General features: G+C 37.8%; 2 protein-coding genes across 3 annotated transcripts in view; both read right to left on the reverse strand.

Moving 5' to 3' along the window:
• Nucleotides 1–5,254, reverse strand: part of slc26a3.2 (solute carrier family 26 member 3, tandem duplicate 2) — a 28,868-nt gene extending 23,614 nt beyond the window's left edge. The window contains exon 1 of the mRNA XM_049473351.1: nucleotides 5,140–5,254. The gene's annotated coding sequence lies outside the window, so the exon portion shown is untranslated. The remainder of the gene's footprint in view (nucleotides 1–5,139) is intronic.
• A 1,371-nt stretch (nucleotides 5,255–6,625) lies between these two features.
• On the reverse strand, nucleotides 6,626–23,644 carry LOC103029733 (pendrin). Of its 2 annotated transcripts, XM_007232272.3 has the most exons (21): nucleotides 23,452–23,644; nucleotides 21,643–21,783; nucleotides 20,643–20,782; nucleotides 20,436–20,546; nucleotides 20,102–20,304; nucleotides 19,565–19,729; nucleotides 17,155–17,307; nucleotides 16,932–17,014; nucleotides 16,382–16,529; nucleotides 15,232–15,345; nucleotides 15,035–15,112; nucleotides 13,852–13,947; nucleotides 12,766–12,872; nucleotides 12,219–12,288; nucleotides 12,003–12,095; nucleotides 11,784–11,879; nucleotides 11,311–11,571; nucleotides 9,600–9,654; nucleotides 9,292–9,437; nucleotides 7,406–7,489; nucleotides 6,626–7,312 (listed from the first exon to the last, which is right to left on the reverse strand). In XM_007232272.3, the coding sequence occupies exons 2-21, from the start codon at nucleotides 21,768–21,770 to the stop codon at nucleotides 7,295–7,297; spliced, it is 2,349 nt and encodes a 782-aa protein (XP_007232334.3). In that variant the 5' UTR covers nucleotides 21,771–21,783; nucleotides 23,452–23,644; the 3' UTR covers nucleotides 6,626–7,294. The 2 variants fall into 2 exon arrangements, with proteins under 2 accessions (XP_007232334.3, XP_007232336.3); XM_007232274.3 differs by lacking the exon at nucleotides 13,852–13,947.
• Nucleotides 23,645–23,955: the final 311 nt, after the last annotated feature.

Genomic DNA, 23,955 nt, shown 5'->3' on the forward strand with positions numbered 1-23,955 from the left:
GGGGTATATATCATCATTGCTGAAAAAAAGGTATCTTTATTTCTTCATTTTCTTTTTTACTTTTTGACATAACTTGATGATTTACTCTGTGTCAAAATTTTGTGATGTACAGAGCAATACAAATGCTCCAGACTTTAAAAAGGACTTTAAAAAAATGACTAAAATGACTTCAACTGACTTCCTCTGAAAATTAAAAAAAATATTTTTTTCTAGTGGAGATATACTTGTTATCATAACATCAACAATATTTATTCATAAATTATAATCAAGCCCTTTTAACATTTATGTATTAATATTTGACCAGTAGCTTGTGTTATCTGTTTCCATGTTGAAATGTTTGCCTCACAGACTTTACGTAAGCATTGATTATATTGATAATGATTATATGACTGGCTCATTGGCATTTATCCTGGTTGTAAATGGATTTGAAAGCATGGTAATTGCTTTCATCCAGTAGGCTATATTAATTTACCAACCTCAATTAAATCCTAAACTGAAGCTTTTTTTTAACACCTTTTGCTTTAGTTGCTTTTCTTTTTGTTGAATTGCTTACATGCATGTTATTGGGTGTTTAGTGTATAGGCAGTGGTAACAGGGTTGATTTCAGTAGCTTGAAGTGTGTTATTCTTGGAATATCACAGGATTGTAAAACAGTATTTAAGTAATCCAAAGGTCAATCAGTTTTCACCTGGAAACAGTTTTGCCAGAAAAAAGTTAAATGTTAAATGAATGTGATTTCTTGTGTAACATTATGTAATAAAGTGTGCAGCTCATTAAGTGCCAGGCATTTTTGTAAACCTATAATCAAATGCCTTTACAATTTGTGCCTACAATAAACCAGCTACTACGGTCATATTCTGTAAATATTTGTCTCACAGGGTTGAATGGACTTTCTTTAATCAAAGGTTAGTTATATTACCATTTATTATCATTTATTCATCAGCTCTAATCATAAATAGGCATTACTCTATTACATAAAAGCTAAAGAGTTTAGACTTGTGATGATACATGATGAAACTACATGTTTTTTGAACAACGTTTATCATTGTTATTATATCATTTAATAGTTGTTGATCATTGTGCATTCTAATAACGTTCTGAATTTAATTGATAAACAAAACTTACAACTAAAAAGGCTTTTCAATGAATGAGCAATTTTAAGAGAAAAGAAAAGTATAAAAAATCAACACTTAAAAGGTAAATTCCAGCATACTGTGCCTTTTGGTCCTCTGAACTTGATTTAAGACTAAGACTACACATAAATCGTTTTTTTTTTTTTTTCAGATTAATCACTTTTGCACAACAGGGTGGACAGTTTTAGCATTTAATGAAATTCTGATTGATCTAGACATGCAAACATTTTGATTTGCTTTTTTTTTTAAGTATTTTAATCACCTTGATATTCACCTTAAGCCTTATTTTACCTTAGCTAAACATGGTGTCTTCAATTCCTTAAAATTAGAACAGTATGAAGGCTGTGATGTCACTCCAAAAAAGTTTAAATTCTTAAAGGGGCAGGGTTAGACCAGGAGGACAGGGTGGATAAGGAATTCTTGGACACATTTAAATAACTTGATATTTTAATTCAATATAAATAACTTATCGAAAAATAGAAATGCTTAAATTATTTGAAAACTTAAAAAAATATATATATATATATATATCAAATGAACCAGGCAGCACTGCAGACAAAAAAATGAAATTGTACAAAAAATATTTAAAAGTGAATATTAACATGCCTCTATATTTGTAATAATGTGTTCATTCAGAGTAAATAATACATTTTGAACACAATATCATGCTGTATTGATTTTAATCCTAAGGCAGTAGACTGTATTGCTCTAATATGTGTGAACACACAGTATTTTTAATAGAGATTTTAATAACTGCCTATCAGGTCAGCAGTTCACCACAGGAGGAACAGCTGGATATTTCAGGGCCCATTGTTAAGCCTGTCCTCTGAAATTTTTGGCAGCTTATTGTAAACGTGAAACATACTGTAAACCAGACAGTTCCAGCATAGCCTATTTTACTGGAAGTAAACACTGAACATTCAGCTAAAAGTGAACACGATGCCAAAGTGTATAATATAATATAAATAAACAAAGAATATGATTAATCAGGGAAGTGGGCTAAAACATATTAAACACTGTTAGGCTTTATTAAAAAATATCCTGAGCAAACAGTTTTATAAAAAAAAAAGTTACTGTAAAATGTTCGGCGCCCCAACCAGAAGCCGTGGATGACTGCAGAGGTGCATGCGCTGCTGAGATCCCGAGATAAGGCCTTTAAGTCAGGGGACAGGGCTGGCCTCCGAACAGCTAGAGCCAAGCTCTCCCGGGGGATCAGAGAGGCAAAGCGCACCTACGCAAAGAAAATCCACGCCCACTTCCAGGACACTACTGACACTCGGCGCATGTGGCAGGGCATCCAGACCATCACCAACTACAAGTCACCTTCCCCTACTTGTAACAGTGATGCCTCCCTTCCAGATGCACTGAACTCCTTCTACGCAAGGTTCGAAGCACAGAACTACACGACAGCAAGGAAGACTACACCTCCTCCAAACGACCAGGTACTGTGCCTGTCCTCAGCTGATGTGCGGAAAACTCTACTCAGAGTCAACCCACGGAAAGCCCCAGGATCAGACAGCATACCTGGCAGAGTGCTCAGAGGATGAGCAGAACAACTCACGGATGTTCTCACAGACATTTTCAACATCTCTCTGAGTACTGCAATCGTGCCGACGTGCTTCAAGATGACCACCATCGTCCCTGTGCCGAAGAAGTCTCAAGTGTCCTGCCTTAATGACTACCGTCCCATTGCACTTACTCCCATCATCATGAAGTGCTTTGAGAAGCTGGTCATGAGGCACATCAAAAACCAGCTCCCGTCCTCACTGGACCCTCTGCAGTTTGCGTATCGTCCAAACAGATCAACAGACGATGCCATCTCTACTGCGCTCCACCTGGCTCTCACCCACCTGGACAACAAAGACTGCTATGTTCGAATGCTGTTCATCGACTTCAGTTCAGCATTCAACACCATCATCCCTCAGCATCTGATAGGAAAACTGAGCTTGCTGGGCCTGAACTCCTCCCTCTGCAACTAGGTTTTAGACTTCCTGACTGAGAGACCACAATCAGTCAGGATTGGAAACAACACCTCCAGCACCACCATACTGAGCACCGGCGCCCCCCAGGGCTGTGTGCTCAGCCCACTGCTGTTCACTCTGCTGACTCATGACTGTACTGCAAAGTACAGCTCAAACCACATCATCAAGTTCGCTGATGACACAACTGTAGTTGGCCTCATCAGCAAGAACGACGAGTCAGCATACAGAGAGGAGGTGCAGTGGCTGACGGACTGGTGCAGAACCAACAACCTCTTAACGTGGATAAAACCAAGGAGATGGTTGTTGACTTCAGGAGAGCTCCAGGTGTCCACCACCCGCTGAACATCAACGGCTCTGCTGTGGAAATTGTGGATAACACCAAGTTCCTCGGTGTTCACATTGCAGAGAACCTCACCTGGTCCCTCAACACCAGCTCCATAACCAAGAAAGCCCAGCAGCGCCTCTACTTCCTGCGGAGACTGAGGAAAGCACATCTCCCACCCCCCATCCTCACCATGTTCTACAGAGGCACTGTAGAAAGCATCCTGAGCACCTGCATTACCGTCTGGTTTGGGAATTGCAACACCTCAGTCCGCAAGACCCTACAGCGGATAGTGCGCACAGCTGAGAAAATCATCGGAGTCTCTCTTCCCTCCATCACTGAGATCTACACCACACGCTGCAGCCGCAAAGCCACCAGCATTGTGGACGACCCCACCCATCCCTCACACGGACTCTTCGCTCTGATGCCGTCCGGCAGAAGATACAGGAGCATCCGAGCCTCCACTACTAGACTCTGCAACAGCTTCATCCACCAGGCAGTCAGACTTCTCAACGCACAGAGACAGAACTGAACCCCCACCCCACCCACCACTCACCCAACACACTCGCACAAAACTAAACTGTACACCCCCCCCCTTACACTCACAAAGAACTGAACTTCACCCACACACACACCCAGTCAGCACACAGAGGCTGACATGACTTTATTTGCTGCACTCTTAAAAACTATAAACTCTACCTCAGTAACTGCTGTGATTATATATGTTCTATATGTTACAGTATGTCACACATCTCTGCACCTTATCCCCACTATACACTTTATTATACCGTATCGGTACTGCACTGTCCTGTCTTTAAATTGTCTCGTCTTTTGTATTTATTGTATTTATTGTTATTTAGTGTTATAATTTTATAATTTTATGTTGCACTGTCGTCACTCCTGCACTTTATGTTGTCTATTGCTTGTTGTTCTATGTTGCACCATGGTTCCGGAGGAACGTAATTTCATCACACTGTGTACCTGTACTCAGATGTAATGACAATAAAAGCCTCTTGACCTGACTTGACTTGACTTGACATCGCAAAACAAGAAAAAAAATTAAGAAAAAAATCTTAATTTAAAATTCATCACACATGTTTGCACTGAATATAGCCATGGATATAACTCCACTGGATATAGCCATTGTGGTTTGAAATTCCCATGGTGGATTGAAACAGGCTAAACATAGCACTAGATGAAGAAAGTAGTGATTTTATATCCCGCTATAAATTCAGCACTAAGTGTTCATCATTAATCCAGGGCTATAGATGATCAGATAAGGCGTTTATCTTCAACAGCCCTGAAGAGTCCGACATAAACATAAGCTGGCTATGTGCTTGGCAATGTTATCAATAATTAGAGCAATAATAATAATCCTGAGGACAGAGCCCTCTGATCAGGTCATAGAGGCACACCTTCATAGTACCAGCGTCATTTATACAGCTTTGTTGCAACACAGCTCACATTGATGAAAACATAAATGCATTATTGCTGAAAGAAAGATGAAAGAAAAGAGGAATTTGACAGAAAATGCCACCTTTTGGTACCTTAATACTGTTAGAATGATCCCTCTTTAACTTTCTTGATATTTTAAGGAATCTGCCTAAAGCTATTTAAAAATGATGTTCATAATCAGATAATAAGATAAATACTATCTATGTTATTAGAAATCACATCAAAGAATAGATTTACCATGACTTACCTCTGAGACAGGGTCAGGCAGTGCAGTAAAAAGACTCTGGCTGCATTTAAAAGTTTTGAGAGAACAAGGTAGGCAGGTAAAGGAGTGTGTGTGTGTGTGTGTGTGTGTGTGTGTGTGTCTCAGGCTCATGTGTGTATGTTTGCTCGTGTGATTAATGCTTTTAGATACTGTTACAGAATGTGAGGAGAGAAAGCACACAACAGACATTCAGAGTAACTAAAACAAAAATGTCAATGTAACAAATGTGCTTTATTGAAGCATATTATCATCTTTTTTACACAAACTACAACATTCAGACAAATTACTCTGTACCAAATCAGAATTCATCATGCTGTCAAGTTCATTGTTGGGGAGGGATTCATCCAGTGACCTTGCTTTTTGGCTACAAGTGGAAGCATTTGATATATAATAAAATATGAGATACATTATTAATTTTCCAGCATATTAGTTTGAAAATATCAGGTTTAGAACTTGCTGAATTATTGAAAACTTTATAGGGGGTAGTGTCCCAGACAGGGATTAAGCCAAGTCAAGTCAAGAGGCTTTTATCAAGTCAAGTCGTAGACTATATTTTTCTTTCATTAGAAAATGCTGTGTAGTCCAAGACTAGGCTTAATCCTTAAAACCTTATATTTTAAAGCAAAGGATTAAGGATTCTTTAAGGGCAAATTTAAAGAAACCCTACAGATGGTGGTAGAGAAACCCTGCTACTTTTATTTTTGAAATTGAGCCAAGATACCGAGATACTTAATAGTGTTAAATTAGCAGCTTATTTAGTTGTAACAGTGCCAAATGCTGGTGTCAAGCTTTTCTGGCAGATACTGAGAACACCAGTGTAAAAACAGATAAGACTAGTATGGGGGATAAGCACACAATGATTCTTTGTAGCTAACATGATAAGATTGAATGACCAATGTTAGGGGTTTTAACAAAGCAAGCCCAGTTTTAAACTTTAAACAAGTCTTGTTCCACACAGTTGATACTATGAATGTCAGCTGCAGTTTATACAATGTAGTATTTGCTCATTCTTCTACAACACTGGTGGCAATTGTGAGCTGGCAGGTCCAAGTTTCATTACTTTCATAATAATGAGTCAGGTGGAAGAAGTAAAATAATCCCCAAAATCTACAGAAATAAAGTCAAAAAGTCAAAAACAGTACCCATATCAGGGCAAAACACTGCTCAAAAGTAACTCACAGAACTGAAGTTTGTTACAGTCAATTCATCTCTTTTTGGGATCCTTTTGGACTAAAATCAAACATGAATAAAGCAGCGGAACAGTCCAACAGAACTGAGCTATCAGAAAAGACAAAATCAAACACAGGAAAGAGAATTAGTAACTCGAGAAGAGAATCAGTAACTCAATGTGAACGGCTGAAGTGGGTCTAAGCAAACTTTTACCTGAATACCCTTAACTGAGTAAATGTAACCAGTTCCAGGAGACCACACACCAGGTAAAACAAACTGAGCACAACCATAACCCTCGTGTACTTCAGCTCTTTTTTATTACCAAATCCGACCACATGTATTCTGAGAGTGCAATACTGTCATAAAATTACAACGCAAGTGCAAAAAAAAAATCACATTCATATATTCATATATTCTCACAAGAGTTTTCCATTCTCACATTCATATACTCGCATTATTACAGATATTATTACAACAAATCAAAATCATCAGCGCTGGGTTGTGGACAACACATATGTGCACAACTGTATGAACGCAGAGCAGGAATCTACAACACAAAAATGCCCTGGTTACTTCTCTCTGGGTTCATTTAAGGTCCTCAGTGTCCTCAGCCCCTCTCTCTGCTCTGGGTGGAGGGTATGACAGGGCATAATAGGGAAGGAAACAAAGTGTTTATTTATACATAAATCCTCTGCCTCTTCAACAGATGAACATGCCTTGTGTTTTCAGTTCTTCTTGTTCTCCCATAGCAGTTCAAACAAGCTTATACAGCATGAGTGAAAAAATAAGTGAGAAAATAGTAACAGTGCCTGTGTTAAACTAGTGCGGTGTGGTTAGTATATGAACAGAACACGTTTATTGGTTTTGTATCTTAACTAACATAGAAAAATCCATCCAGTCAGTAGGAACACTGCATCTGCCGTACCAGTGAGTCCAAATAAACAAAACAATTAGACGAGGCTCAGGTTCAGAGTCCACGAATAGCCTGAAAACAAAACAAAATGGTTTGGTTAACAGATTTAATACCTAGAACATTTCTAACAGACATATTACCAATAGGACATTTTATTCAGCTCACCATGTGTTGGCTTTCATAAGTCTCTATCTGATCTTCATCATCACTGAAAGGAAGTGGCTCTTTGTCAATCTGCATCTGTGAAATCTGGACAAAAGCAGGAATATGTGAGGAACTAACCATCAGATAAGCTAAGAAATGGGTAAATTTCAAACCCCAAAATTGTTTTATAAAAGCTGTGACATGTTATATCCCCCCCCCCCCAAAAAAAAAAATACATACACTCAGCACACTAGTAAAAGCTCTTCAAGCCCTAATCACAGCCTTTAGAACAGTAACATGGAAGAATATGATGTTGTCACTTCCAGACCCTTCTAGTTAAGGAAATATGGGTTGCTGATGCCTAATAATGGTGGTGCTAGGGAATTTACTGTAGGGTGTTACTGTAACTGAGTAGCTTTTTGTGTACTTTTTAAGGTACTTTCAGGTAAAAAAAAAAAAAGACTTTAGTATGTTTTTAGTATGTTCAAGTATGCTTTGAAACGTTTGAAATATTGTACTTTAGCCACCCAGCGGCATGACCTGCTGAATTAGAAGTTCCTTATAGTGTCTCCTCAAATGCACCTTTTAATCTGGTGTGCCTTATGTATGAAAATAGACCAGAAAATAGACCAGAAAATAGACCAGAAAATAGACCAGAAAATAGACGTTCATTGATGGTGCGGCTTATATTTTGGTGCACCTCATAGTACAGTAAGAAGCTTTTTCTCTAAGTAAAGTTTAAATTATCTACTTTTTACTTTTACGTGAATTGATTTTTAGAGTTTTAGAATTTTCAGAGTAATAATACTTTTACTCGAGTAGAATATTTTAGTAGGGTTAGGGTTTCCACCTCTGGGCGGTGCTAAACCTGTCTCTTCAATCCATCATCCGCTCCTTAAAAAAAAAAATTGTTGACCTCAGCTGACCACCAAACTAGAGATAAACCCACAAAGAAAAGTAAAGACTGCCTTATTTTTTGTTAATAAAACAAACCCAATAAAGCACAGGACACAGGATTAGGGATTAAAGCTAACACAGCTATTAGTTACCGGTATCTTTTCAGCTTGCTAACAGCCAAACACACCAATACAACACAACGATAGAACAGTATTAGTAGTACAGTAGAGTAGTATCTGTCAAGACTTATGAATATTTACAGTGTTTCAGTCACAGTGTTAAATATGCTTTACTTTAATATGAAGATTGCAGATTCAGTACCGACAAGTCTTTCTGGAGCTTTAAACCAGCCAATCAACACAGAGCCATGTTTTATTCTGAGGCTCAGTAACAGGGTTGTAAATAGGCTACCAGCAAAGCCATCCAGGTAATGCAAGAGTGCTGAAAGCTAGCACAGCTACAATATCCTCAGCCTGCTATCAGCATATCAAACCGATAGAACACAACAAGGGAACCACACAGCATTATCTGGTAAGATAATGGCACTATTTGTATCTGGCTACATTTTTTTGTGTTTTAGTAATAGTGTTAAACTGTGCTATAATATGATGGTTTAGTAAGATTAACCAGTGCTAAAAAAATAGACAATCAAAGCATTGCTTTTGTTCATTGTCATTTTTCATAAATCCTTTATAACAGGAAAATCAGCATGATTCCTCTAAGAGGTTTATAAATAGGTTTGTTAAACAGCATTTAAGCATATTCTGCTCAACATCACATTATACATTAGAAAAATGAAGATAACATCATATCTATCTGAGAATGCAGTGGATATATTAGTACATCACAATCTCTTGTTCATCTTTGGTTGCTTCAGTCTATACTTAAGGAAATCAGAGTCATTATTTATGAATGCTTAATATGAACCTTGAAACCTCTTGTATGTTGCACAGCACTAAAGTGCAGCACTCTGTCAACTTAATACAACCATTAGTTTCATTACAACTTGCCTTATCTACCATGGGGTCAGACACATTCCCATTGGAAACTTCCAGCTTGATGGAGAGAACAGCATCATGGACAGTGAGGAAGAGCATATCTTTGGTCACCATGTCGTCAAAGAAACACAGGGCCTCCATCCTCCTCACAGTTTCATCTGTAACACATATAATTAATAACACACCTTCAAACAGCAACAGATTAACTTGTTGGTAATTTTAAATATATCAACACTATTTTGTACCAACGTTGTACAAAGAAACACACGAGACTGTGTTAATCTTATCTACATCAGTGTGTGCTCTGACACATGCCATACCATCACAGCCTGCAATATAGACCCTGACTCCAATGCGCATAAATTCCTTTACGACCTGTGAAGGATAAAGACATGACAAATCACTGACTAATACGAAACTATGAGTGAGTTATCAGTAAAGGCACAATGTTATTAATGAATGGTGTCCTTGTTATCTACAAACACTGCGCACCAACACAGAGCCGCACTGTAGTACTGTCTGTACATCAGAGCATTTTAACTGACAAATACCAAACAGTATGTTAAAATGTACTTTACTACCTGTACCATCAACAGCATTAAAATAATATGAACACTTTATTGGCATTTCCAAGCAATGACCGAATGTGATAATAATGAAATTACTTGAAACTATAATTTCTTGTGTGCTTGTGTTTACCAACTAGCAGAGAACATTATAAAAATGTTTTTTAAAAAAAGTGCCCTGGAAGATTAGCCTGTAACATTACAGAAGTCATTTTTCAGGAATGTTCTGTAAACATGTGACATAATAATATTTTGCATCACAAAATATTAAGTTATTCATATAACCTTACCAACAACACAAATAATAACATTATGGTTACATCAAAAGTAACATTCCAAATACTATGTTTTAAAACATTAAATATCTAAACATTAAAAATTTTTGAAGAACATCCAAAAAACTTTTAACTGTAAATGAAAATGTTCTACTAACCAACCACTGTTAGCTAATGTTGGATTTGTCCCATTATTATTTACAGTATGCCTAAGGTTATTATGCTGTAGTATATATTGATTGTAGACAACAGTTGACTTTTTTTCCTTTTCTTCTCCAGATAAAACCTAAAGATAATGGCTGTAAAATCTGTAAAATCTTAACCTAAAGATGCTCTTTTCTGAGTTTTTCACGTTTATTTATCGTCTCTGTGCTCCAATATTTCCCCTCGGGGATCAATAAAGTATCTATCTACAAGGTATCTACAAGGGATTGACATACTATGAACCACAAACAATGTTGTATCTTTATACGAAACAAAAACATTGCTTTAATAAATGCTAGTAACTGTCCCAGCAACAGTCTTGGCTCATTATATTAACACCTGTATGCCTGTACATAATACGCATTGCTCTGAAGTGTGCATACACCCATCCACTAGGTGGCAGCTTTTTGAGGCTATCCGCTTTGGTAGAATATGGTGTTGCTGATACTGGTGTTTAGTCAGTTTTCCTTAAATATAAATGTGGACACTTAAAAGGCAGGATATTAGAAGGCAGGGTTCTATGAGTTTGACCGTGACTCTCCCAGAAGACAATGTCTAACTTGAAATTGGTGAGCCAGGAGTTGGAGGAAAGCAAGCATGTATTTATGCTAGGCTAAAAGCTAGCCCTAGCACTATCAGAATCACTACCAGAGAAAGCAGGTCTTACCAACGTACTGGTGGTGTTAAAGTTAAAAGCTAAAAAGTTAAACTGAAAGGACGGCAACACTGCTTTAGCTAGGCACATAGCCCTTTAAGTACCTGAGGAGTTTTCTGACTTTTCTTTATTATTTTTCCTTTAGAAAAAATCGGTTTAAATTCACATTTTAAAAAGTCTATAGAAGACAGTGCAGTTTTTTGTTCTGTAAACTTGAACTATTCTATTATTAAAAACAGCATGTTGATCTGTAAAATACATTTTGCACAAATCATGTTCCACCTTCTTTAGTCTTCACAGTAATGTGTTCCCAGGTAGGATAGAGACCCACCAGTCTGAGAGATGCTGCAGACTTCACATCTAGGAAAGAGACAGCTGAGAAATCCATCACCAAGCTGTGGATGTCGACTTTAGGGACTGTCACATCGACGGGCAGCGCTGAAGTCCAGTCCACCTGCACCTCTACTTCAATGTCTCGTCGAGGCCCACCCTCCATTTCCTCTGAAGGTCCGCTCTCTGTTTGCTCTGGGTCACGTTCTCTATCAAAGGCATCATTGTCTACACCCATGTGGGCCACTGGCACCAACCCGTTCTGCAGCAGACATCAGTGACTTATATCAAAGGTAAGATTACACAAGATTACACCTTAATTCTTACCACACAGGTGCTCCAGGGTGATTAGGTTTTTTTTAAGTGTATCTCAAGCATCTGATGACAACAAACTGAAATTACCTCATGCAAAAAGGTGTTCATTTATTCAATACAACATTAAACATGGTAATGTTTTGCTGGCTTTCTGGGTACCTCAGTGAATTTCAGCTTTCCCTTTTTGACAAGTTTGTGGATCTTCTTTAGTGCTTTGTTCCTTTTCTTAAACACCCGAATGGCATCAAATCCCACCTGTTCTTTGTACATTTACAGAGAAACGCAAAAAATGTGAAAAAAAATTAAATTACATTTAGACTCTCAATTTTATATCTACATCCAGCAAATGAAAATGAAAATACAACACACTGTACTCACAGCATCTCTTAACTGCTCTTTAACATAATCCATGTTGGCAAAATATATGGGTGAGTTGCATTTAAAAATCTTTATTCCAGTAATCTCCACAATCTGAGTGTGAAAGAGATATTAAAATGATCATTACAGAGATTACTTATTAAAACAGTGTATTTTTTTATTTTATAGTTTAAAACATGCTGTAATTATTACAGATTGATATTAAGATTGCCTTACATTTTTGTAATTTTTGATACTTCTGTAGATTTCAGTGCCAGGTACATTTCCAAGTGTCGAACATGATGGACTGAATAAAGAGCAAGGCACAAAAAGAGCACAAGAATTCAAAAACAGAAGTGAAACAGCCGTGACACAATAATGCATCCACTACAAAACAGGGGTGAGTTTCCCAAAAGGATCTTTCCCAAAAGCACTAAGATGGTTCTTAGATGGTCAGGCAAGCTTCACAATGAATACTCTCTCTCTCCTTGTAAGATGCTTTTAATGCTAAGATGCTTTTTCTAAACTGTGCCCTCATCTGTCACACAATCTTTTTTTTTTAAAGTGGCTAATGTCTGGCTTCTACTATCCTATAAATTATTACAACCTGACCTTTTTATGATGTCGCTGAATGACAAAAGCAGACTGCAGTAAAATTCTATATCTATAAGACAATTAACACTACTTTTATTTGAGGTCACTGCACTGGGGACAAAGTTTTTTTTTATATTTAGGTTCAGAAAGATGAAAATAATTAAGAAAATAAAGTAGCAAAATTACTTACAACTGTGATCTGACCACCACGGTTCCCAGCTCAAACACCACACCGGTCAGCAACCCCACATCCAGCCCCAGGATGATGCAGGAAATGCATGTAAACACCCAAATGAACTGTGGGAATATTGTCAGCAGTATAGTATAGACACTAAAACATTTCTGCAATCAAATGATCATTTTATCACATCATCAAGCTGAGGGCAATTTAATAAAAACTAAAATATAAATTTAGCACTTTTTCATATCCAATTGTTGGTGTATTAGACCCACTAGGCTGCTCACACTTCTTCTATGTGCATTAGGCCAGTAAGCATTTTTATAACCACTGGGAAAGCTGTACTCCACATCATGTGGCAAATTAAGATAAATGTGTTATAATGTGTGCTTGTAAAGGTTTAGTTTCTAACTTTTTTCATCTTCTCTTTACATGCTGAATCATACATACTGAGAATCTGAGGAAAGCTGAAATATTAAAAAGTTGATAATTTAATTATAAGCTAAGTAACTGATTTTACAAAGAAAATGTAAATACAACAACTGAAGAGTTAAAAACAATCCAGCACTGGCTTAATTTTACCACACATTTTGGTAACTTATGGCAGCAGATTGGGTTATTCATATAAGCTTATCACAGGGTTCTGTTATTTTGTAACCCAGTGCTGAAAGTGAAAATAAGCCAAAAGGGGTTGTTTATAAACCAGCACTTCTGTGTCTAAAAGTTTTATGTATTCACATTTAACTAGTCTTAAATGATGCTGTTTATCCAAAGCTGTTGGATTAGGTATATTTTCAGGAGGCATATTTAGGACAGTAGGATTCAGGCCCCCTTATCACATAGTAAGCCAAGTGACAATTACTCTTTTACAAGTAAATTAAAGTACTATGTGGTGGTGGTTCCAATATATAAAGCAGAAGACCTTAAGTAACACTTGTGGTCTTTAGTGCTTTAGGGTAGTGCTCTGCATTAGTTTACCACATAATAATTCACATTATGTTCTATTTTTAGTGATTATGTGCTTTTTTATAAAGCTTCTGGCATGCTGTCCTCTGATCTCATGTTGTGCTACGTGTTTGAAATGTTTGGGTCACTCACACAGTCTGTCCTGCTCTGCTTCCAAAGAATGGGTACGTCACTGATTTGCATAAACATGCCTTTCAGGTTGGCAATGACAATGCCGGCCAGAACTGACTGAAAGTTCAGATTGAGAGAAAAAAAGACAGTGTATACCACTTCGAGTCCAGGATGACATTTTAATTTAGTGCCTAGTTTCCCTAAAGTAGCACAACATTACTCATATACCCTTAAAGTATAGAAATCAAGCTAAAATGTGATAAAATAAAAAATTGCATTTTATGTGCATTTTATTATGCAGCAGTTATTATTCTTTATGTGTGAAGGAGGCTCAAGCACCAATTCCAACTCTTGACTGTAGGAGAGCTCAGTGTTGCATTAATTCACCCATCCCAATAGGGTCAACATATAGAAGGTTGTACTAATTCAAAGGTATAGGATTGTTTTTTTCATGCATTAATCTTATATAGAATCTTTATCTGTATAAAACAATATGTTTGAGATTTACCAAGCACAAAATGTATACCCCTACCAGCCAAACAACAAACTATAAACATTCTAACTATAATACACTAACCCATTCACACCCCAAATCCATGTCTATATGTTTGTCACCCCTTGTGGCATGACATTATTAATAATATAAGAATTATAACATTTTAATAAACCACTGATGTGGGGAGAAGGTAGAGTTTAGATTGGACACAAAAAAATCAAGCCAAACCCTACCTGACCCGTGCAGGTTCTGTCCGAGCCTGACCAGCCCCTTACTGTTATTAAGAGCTCAAGCCCAATATAAACCCAACATTTTTAGTAAGTAGAGCATTTAAACAGAACTTTTAACTACAATTCTGAGGTGTATGTGCTTGTACTTTTTAAAGTTTTTGCTCCAAAAAAAATCTATTATCTTGCCTGGCAGACGTGTAAACCCACACAGGTGCAGAGCTTTTAATTTTAGCTGTATGTGGTGGAGATGGCCTGTGCGCACTCTGCTGGCCAGTGCTGCATGGTTATAACTTTCTTACTTTTTTTTAAGATTACAGTTTGATTTTATTTGATAAAATAAAAAAATAGCATTAAAAACATAGCTCTACATCACAGACCATTTACAGAGCAGTTCAGGCTGGGCATTGGGTCAGGTTCGGGTTCGGGCAGACAATCTTAACTCTAAGAGAGGGTAATAAAGGGTTCTTTCTTTACGTACCTTCTGTAGAGGCTGAAGTAAAGGACCAAGTGCCACAATCACTATCAGCACAATCAGAGCTGATATTAACCCTGCCATCTGCAAAACAGCACAGCAGAAAGCTCTGCAATAACTATGTGTGTGTTTGTCTGTGCATGTTGGTGCATACACTTTGCACCTCTCTCTGTTTCCAAGTGTACATATGATGTGCAGTATACCTGAGTCTTCCCTCCTGTGCTCTCCTGTATGGCTGTGCGGGAGAGTGCAGTTGTGGCCACGAAGCCTGAGAAACAGCCGCAGAATATGTTGCTGATGCCAAAGGCTATCAGCTCCTGTTGGAAAAGGGAAAAGGTGATTAGGAACTGGCAGAATTTTACAACATTTTTAACTGCCCTCATCTGCATTCCACAGTGATGGGAGTCAATGTTCTCCACCAGATGCTTTATCTCTCTCTCCTTTGTAAGGTCGGTCAGTACACTCCCTCTCTTACGTCACGGAAGCTTTTCACCGTGTGAGAGACTTCCAGTCTGATTAGTGGCTAATTTCAGGAAATCTTCCATCTCAAATGGGATCCGGACACACAACTATTTATTTCAACACTACACAATCATATCTGATAAACATATACACAAAAATAAATATATAGTCTATATAATGTTTCTTTGCTTTAAATTTGTGTGCAGTCTCCTGTTTCTTGGCATGCAGGCAGTTAGACAGTTAAGTATTTTAGGGCACTCTAAAGATGTAAAGCTATGAACATTTCTGTGTCCAAGAAATAAAAGAAAGGTTATTATTTAAAACTGTGTTGTGTTTTATGTTGTGTAATTTTACATCAACTGTGATAAGATCTTAGGTTTAAATCCTGGAAAGTGCTCAGCACTCTTTTATCAATAGTTTCACAGTGTAGGCACTACACTAGCTGAAGCTCATTTAAAGAACCAATAGGGATTATATTATTGTAGTAACTCAAAACATGATCAGGGTGTATCATCAGATATTAAGGAAACATGCTGAGTTAAAGTATTTACAGGTGGTGTCAGAAGAGCTTCACTCAGTATTTTCTTATTTGAACTGAGTTTTAGCCTCCAAACATGGCCCCTGACTTTCCTCTAGTCCTATTTACAAACTTCGGGTTGCCCGGTATAGAAAATAGTATGCAAACAGTGAGCTGCAGCCATTGAAACAGGCGAGCGAGCAAATTTTTTGCTGAACAGGTATTCACTGAGCTTCAGTAAGGTTGCTGACAATAGCTAGGTAATTTACCAGCACCACAAGAGTAGTACAAACATTTTGAACATTGAAATATACTTAATAAACTGAAATATATTCAGAGTAAAATTTGTTGTGCTTCGCCGTTTCCACACATACCTGATTACCATCGATTTTGTAGTCATGCTTTGTTTCATAGAGTTTAGCCACAGACACAGCTATAGCATATCCCACCACTGCCGTGGAAAAACTGGAACGTATGATTCGCCCAAACAACTCTATCTTTGGACGCTGGACTGGAACAAACCTGTGAAACACATCAGTGTGAAGATATTAGCTTACAGCACACAGACACATTCTCGTAAGGTCTGCACCTCTATCACTTGTTTGACTAGAATGGGCTTGGATAAATTTCCTCTTCCCTATAAACTTTGTGGTTTCTCTGCAGTGCCAGCTTTGATATCAGAGTTTGACTTGTTGCGACTGTGTTGTATATTACTGTTTCTTGTTTTTATTGGACCGCAGTTTTGAATCATTTGCTCATGTCATTGTTCCAGCGATTACATTTCAGAGTCCGTCCCCCTTCTTCTGATGGCATCTGATAAATGACTTTGCAGGGATGATAATAATAGTGTATCAATGAAAAAAATCCTAAGTGTCCTCATAATCCTGAACAGGAAATAGGAAATGCCACAGGAAGTGCTCTCACCCCCTCGGGATGCTGTGAACAATGCTGGCGCCGTAGTGGGAACGTAGATCCACTGCATAGGAGATCCCTGTAGCAATCACTGTCTATGAGAGACACATTTTTCAAAGAAGAAAACATTTTTCAAAAGCACATTTCCCATTGTATAACTCCTAAAGGGAACTATACTGCAACTTTAATTAGATAACATATAATTAATGTCAGTATTTAAAAAAAACATTCCTACCACAATCACTTCAATGGGGATTGGAACTGGAATCTTATGTTCAAATTTGGCGTTGACCTCTTTCACCGCCATCACTATCAATATAGTCAGTAAGCCAGCAACCAGGTCAGCCACGTTGGTTTGCCAAATATTTTGAAACACATCATTGAGAATCTGAAATCACAGAATGCAATTGTTTAGGTTTCTTATAATCTCAAGACCTAAAACTGCAACTGCAACCTCTTCTGTTCTAAGAGACCTTCAAGGGATTTGGCTCAGCTTGGCTCAGTTCTTTAAGATTTTTAGAAGACAAGCATTTACACTTTTCTGTTCTGACATCAAGGTAGTACAGTAAATAGATATAGAAATAGATGAGCTGTTTGCTGACATTTGTTGAAGACATAATCATTAATCAGGACTAATCTTGAACTTTTAATTGCACTCTTACTCCTCTTACTCTGATAGTTTTGACATTTAGATACAATTTAGTGTATGTATGTAGCTTCTGAGTATTTAATCTTTTGCATATCCATACTGACTTTTGAATTTGACAGTATCTACAGTGCCCTCCATAATTATTGGCACCCCTGGTTAAGATGTGTTCTTTAGCTTCTCATAAATTGAGTTTTGTTCAAAATAATATAGGACCACGATGGAAAAAAAGAGTAAAGTCCAACCTTTAACTCAAGTAAATTTTAAGGGGGAAATAAAATCCCTGACTAAGAAATAATTATTCTTCATAAAATCACGTGTTCCACAATTATTGGCACCCCTAACAATTCTTAGGAAATAAATTTAATAAAAGTATTTCTGTCACTTCTACAGTAGTTTACGAAGTTGGTCAGAGTATGTAGGAACATTTAATTAGTAATTCACAACTTCCTGTTTCCCTGGGGTATAAATATGACGTGACACAGAGGCCATTTATCTTCAACATGGGAAAGACAAAGGAACATACCATTCAAGTGAGGCAGATGTGTGTTGACCTTCACAAGTCAGGCAATGGCTACAAGAAAATCGCTACTCGCTTACACCTGTCCATATCTACTGTCAGAGGAATTATTAAGAAGTTTAAAACAACTGGAACAGTGGTAAACAAGCCTGGACGAGGATGCAAGTTTATTTTGCCACCACGCACAGTGAGGAGGATGATAAGAGAAATAAAAAGTTCTCCAAAGCTCACTGTTACAGAATTGCAACAAATGGTAGCTTCTTGGGGTCACAAAGTCTCCAAAACAACCATCAGGCGCTATCTACATGCCAACAAGCTGTTTGGGAGGCATGCACGGAAGAAACCATTTCTCACTCACAATCATAAACGCAAACGTTTGGAGTTTGCTAAGCGGTACTGGGACTTCAACTGGGACCGTGTGCTTTGGTCAGATGAAACAAAGATAGAGCTTTTTGGCAACAAATGCTCTAAGTGGGTCTGGCGTAACACAAGAGCTGAGTATGCAGAAAAGCACCTCATGCCCACTGTGAAATACGGCGGGGGATCAGTGATGCTGTGGGCCTGTTTCTCTTCTAAAGGCCCTGGGGACCTTGTTAGGGTGCATGGCATCATGAATGCTCTAAAATACCAGGACATTTTAAAACAAAATCTGGTGGCTTCTGCCCGAAAGCTGAAGATGGGTCGTCACTGGGTCTTTCAGCAAGATAATGACCCTAAACATGTGGCCAAATCTACACAGAAATGGTTCACCGCACACAGAATCAAGCTCCTCCCATGGCCATCTCAGTCCCCAGACCTCAACCCCATTGAAAACCTGTGGGGTGAGCTGAAGAGGAGAGTGCAGAGGAGAGGACCCAGGTCGTTGGATGATTTAGAGAGAATGTGCAAAGAGGAATGGTCAAAGATCCCTCTTTCTGTATTCTCCCATCTTGTGAAACATTACAGGAGAAGATTAGGTTCTGTTTTGTTGGCAAAAGGGGGTTGTACAAAGTATTAACATCAGGGGTGCTAATAATTGTGGCACACATGATTTGATGTTAAATAATTATTTCTTAATGTGGGATTTTTTTCCTACTGAATAAATTCACTTGAGTTAAAGGTTGTATTTTACTCTTTTTTTCCATCGTGGTCCTATATTATTTTGAACAAAACTCAATTTATGAGAAGCTAAAGAACACATCTTAACCAGGGGTGCCAATAATTATGGAGGGCACTGTATTTGGATTTCTTTAAGACCATCCAGAAAATAAAGCACCTCAGTAAGTTCCTTTTGATATAGCATAATACTGGATGATAATGCTAAATGCTAAAATGGTAAAAGCTAAATGTTTTGTGTTGCTTTATACATAAACTGTTGCCCTGGGATTTGACAGCCTACTGAAGTTGATCTAAGTAAAAAAGCTGTGGCCAATCGAGGCAAAGCAACACATTGTTCTTGCAGGTTCCTCAAGAGAAAATGTGTTTAAATCATAAACTTACATAGGCAAAAGACAAGAAGCCGCTGTGACTTTTGGTGGGGACAGAAAGGACCAATGATAGCTGAGAGATGAGCACATGGAAAGCAGCTGCTGTAGTGAAGCCTCCCACCAGTGGATCAGACAAGTAGCGCACCAGAAAGCCCACATGGAGGATCCCCATTCCCAACTGTAAAAACCAGGAAACATAGACAATCCATACAAAGTCACCATGGGTATCACTGGTAGTCAGATAAAGATAAAAAGCATGCTAATTTTCTTAAGTGCTAATCATTTCTGTTCACTTTGTACAGACATTTTACATATTAATAAAAGACTTCTGTATTTTAAACCATTGGCCTTCAATCCTGGTCATGGCGCTGCCCTGCTCTGCACTTTTTATTTACTGATTTTACACACCCACCGCAATTCTAAAAGGACTTGTTAATGATCTGAGTAACTGAATTAACAAATGTGCAGGGCAGATGGGCGCCAGGAGAAGGATTGAAGGATCCTGCTTTAAACAAATTTTTAAAAACTAAGAATAGAAGTGAAACCATACCTGAAACAGTCCAATTAAAACAGTCATAGTGGAAGCTATTGTAACTCTTTGGCTATCCCTTGCATTAACATCCACCTCCATTGCCACTGATACCAGCCCAGTCTCATTCACAGATGTGCCATTTCCAGGTAGCATGAATTCCTCATCGGGTGCTAGAGCCAAAACTTCTGACCCTACCATCAGACAGGTAACTGGAAATGGACCTGCAGTAGAAACAAAGTATGTACTGATGTGAAATCTGTACAAAGATTGGAATCACAACTGGGTCTCACACCAGCTTAACAATTTGATAAAAAGACACTTTATGTGCATTCTGTAATACACAGAAACCTACCAACAGATAGGTGTCTCGAGGTGCCAAGGAAAAAGTAGGGCAAAACAGGAAAGAAAGCAGCATAGAGTCCATATACTGGACCAACGTAGACCAACAGTGCATATGCCAAGCCTGTAATGAAAAGAGACAAAAAAGGCTAAATTAGTAAATACCCCAATGTTCACAACAATAACCACTTTTTTCTCATATTCATTAAGAGATGCTTACCTTGTAAACAGCAAGCCAGTCCTGTGCTAACTCCAGATATGACATCACTGGGAAGCCACAGCTTTACTGGATACTGGAGCAGCCAGTCCAAGATTGGAAAAAGCCCTTTAAGAACCTGTTTGGCTCGGCTACTAGAGCATCTGTAACAGCCATGCATCAGTGTGCAAATATGAACAGTACACAAGCATGCATATAGCTACAAAAAGACTAAACTTCTTAGAGCTGCACAGACCCTAATTTTAGCTAATATACCCTATTTAGCTCATTAACTTTTGATTAATTTGATTAAGTAATGTGACTAGGCCTGTCACAAACATTGTTACTATTGTATTTATATATCAAGCATTCATAGTTTTTTTTGACACAATACATTGTACAATAAATGGATAGTTCATTTTGCTAAGTTTGACTTGACATTGTTTTTCTTTGCATCTTTTTATTTACAGAATATTTTTTTTTATTTCCAATGCTTTAAAAAATATTTTAACAATGTAACGACTATTTACATTGTAGATTCTCACTGAAGGCATCAAAACTATGAATGAACAGATGTAGAGTTTGGGCTCCACAGTCACCGGACCTGAACCAAATCAAGATGGTTTGGGGTGAGTTGGACTGCAGAGTGAATTCAAAGGGGCCAACAAGTGCTAAACACCTCTGGGAACTCCTTCAAGACTGTTGGAAAACCATTTCAGGTGACTACATCATGAAGCTCATTGAGAGAATGCCAAGAGTGTGCAAAGCAGTAATCAGAGCAAAGAGTGGATATTTTGAGGAAACTAGAATTTCTTTTTTTTTCAAGTTATTTCACCTTTTTTTGTTAAGTACATAACTCCACATGTGTTCAAGATGTCACTATAGGTAGGTCGTTAGCAGAGCCAGAACTGGGAAACAGTGACTTATAAAGCCACAGTAAGCAGATAGCAGATACTTTTGTAGCTAGCTAATTTTTAAGTCAAGTCATTATGATTTTATCTAACATTTAAGGTATTATACTCACGTTAAGAAAATGCTGATCTTCTCCCTGAAGCTCCTGCTCTCTGGTGTTTGCCTTTCGTTATCCTCCTCAAAGGCTCGTTTGGAGTAGATCGGTCGAGACACGCTGTAGCGGTTCATGATTGTGTACATTTACTGAGACTTTCTTCAAACAAGAACAAACAAGTTGTAAAGCCATTAAAAGAGAAAGTTACTTAGGATTAATATTGTATATGAAATAAATGGCATTAGTTAGTTTAAAAGGCTATTTGAAAAGCTATTTGGCTATTTAAAAGCACTCAAACACAACATTTGTTTGCTAGCTAGCAACATTAGCTAGCTGTGTTAGCTAGCCAGTTAGTTTAGCTTAGCCAGCTAGCTATGTCAGGTGTGTCAACTTAAGGAAAATCCCTACAGCTAAATATTATTAGTTAAACCTGCCTTTACAGTACAGGCAGCATTAACAATCTTCTAATTTAATAGTACATTTGCTTCATTAACTAAACCATTCCAACAGTTTAACTTAAACGCCCCCTCTAAACAACTGAACAAATTGTTAAACAGTTTTACAAAATGTTACACTGTCTGACCAAAAAAAAAAAAGTCACCACCTGTATTTAACTAGATAAAATGATGTGGGGTTGCTGCAGTTGGTCAGGTCTAGGTTCGGCCACAGTATGTGCTGAAAGAATGAGATCAGCTGATAAGATCTCCCCCCATGCAATATTACATATGTTATGCAACAGGAGGAGGAGAAGTAAAAGAGAGGCTAAGCTTTAGTCCAGTGTAATCAAAGACATCCACAAGACAACCCCGCATCCTCAGCCCAACACTCCCCTCCTTTTCCTTCCCCACCCCAGAAAGCCCTGCTCCTGTTTTCGGCGGTCCCAGCCCAGTCAATAGACAACCACTCTCCCAAGTCTCTATTGACCAGGCTGCACCTATTGATATAAGAAACCCCTCTGCGCTGAGGAAAGCAAAGGAGGGGAAGAATACAGAGCATTGGCCTGAATAAGGGGGTTTGTATCCAGAGTAAAGCGAGCAGCCTTCCTATCATTAGGGCAATGTTCACAAGTCACTGGATCAGAACCTTAAGAAACAATATAAACACACAATTGAACTCATTGTCTCCTCAGAGGAAAGTAAGACGTTGTGGAATAAAATTTGTACTTTCCAAACCATCTTGTCCTTCTGCCACTTACTTAACCCCTTATGCTATGTACCTTTTATTACACCCTAAGGATTATAGAACCATTGATGGTTTTGTGTGGTGGTTTAGGACATAAATTACATTATATGTATTTGTTTCATGAATGTACATTGTTTAAAAACAACTTTAAAAATAACTTTACAAAAAAAGCCTGTAAAAGATCATTCAATTTCTGAAAGAATGTTTTTTTTTACAAATATTTTCTGTCATCCCTGCAGCTAGACAGTTTTTTATACAGTTAAAAAAATGAAAAATAGTTTTCCAGATATTTGTTTTTTATGTTCTTTAAAATCAAGAAATATAGCAGTACTTCTCAATTTTTAACAGACATAAATGTAAAATGTCTGGCATTTGTTTTACTGCATATTGTTGAGTTATAAACTGTATATTTTACAGTGTTATATCTATATAACAATTAAAATGACAGAAAATATGTGTAATATTTTGCAAGTAAATGTTTTATAAAAAATGTAAAATGCATTTATTTTGCTTAAAATCTCAAAAATTCTTCTTGTCTTCCTCAAATTCAATAATTCTTCTTGTCGTTAGAGTTATGTATAATTGAATAAGCTGTAATCAACATCCCAGTTGAACACATTTCAAAGCAAATAGATTGTTCCTTACCTTTAATCCCAGTTTAAACATCTGGTATCAAGTTGAAAATGAAGAAGTAAAAGACAGACCACCCATGACTTGACTTCAATTAACATTCATTATAATATCTTGCTGTTAATATCTTGCTGTAAATTTGTAGGCCCATCCTATCTGCTGTCCTGTCCTTCCCCCCTCAGAGTGGCTCCTGCATCCCTGACTTTTCCTTTATAAGCAGAGTCTGTGGGGGCTGTGGGAGGTGTAGCGAGTGTTCTGGAGATGAAGGAAGCTGGAGGGGATGACATCAGGGGCCCACAAACACACACCCTGCCAACGGTGGTCTTCACTCAGCATCACGTGAGAAAGTGTTTGCAACTTTTATTGTGTGTGTCTGTTTTGTGCAGAAGTCTCTGTGTATGTGTCTGTAAGAGAAACAATTACTCATCTGCCAAAGGTAGCCCATAGCCCTTTGTGTGTATGTCTGAGATAGAGGGTACATGTTGGAGAGAGAGGTGGCACAGGCATTGTGTGTGTGCT

The sequence above is a fragment of the Astyanax mexicanus genome, chromosome 2 (genome assembly GCF_023375975.1).
Source record: "Astyanax mexicanus isolate ESR-SI-001 chromosome 2, AstMex3_surface, whole genome shotgun sequence".
NCBI classification, from domain to species: domain Eukaryota; kingdom Metazoa; phylum Chordata; class Actinopteri; order Characiformes; family Acestrorhamphidae; genus Astyanax; species Astyanax mexicanus.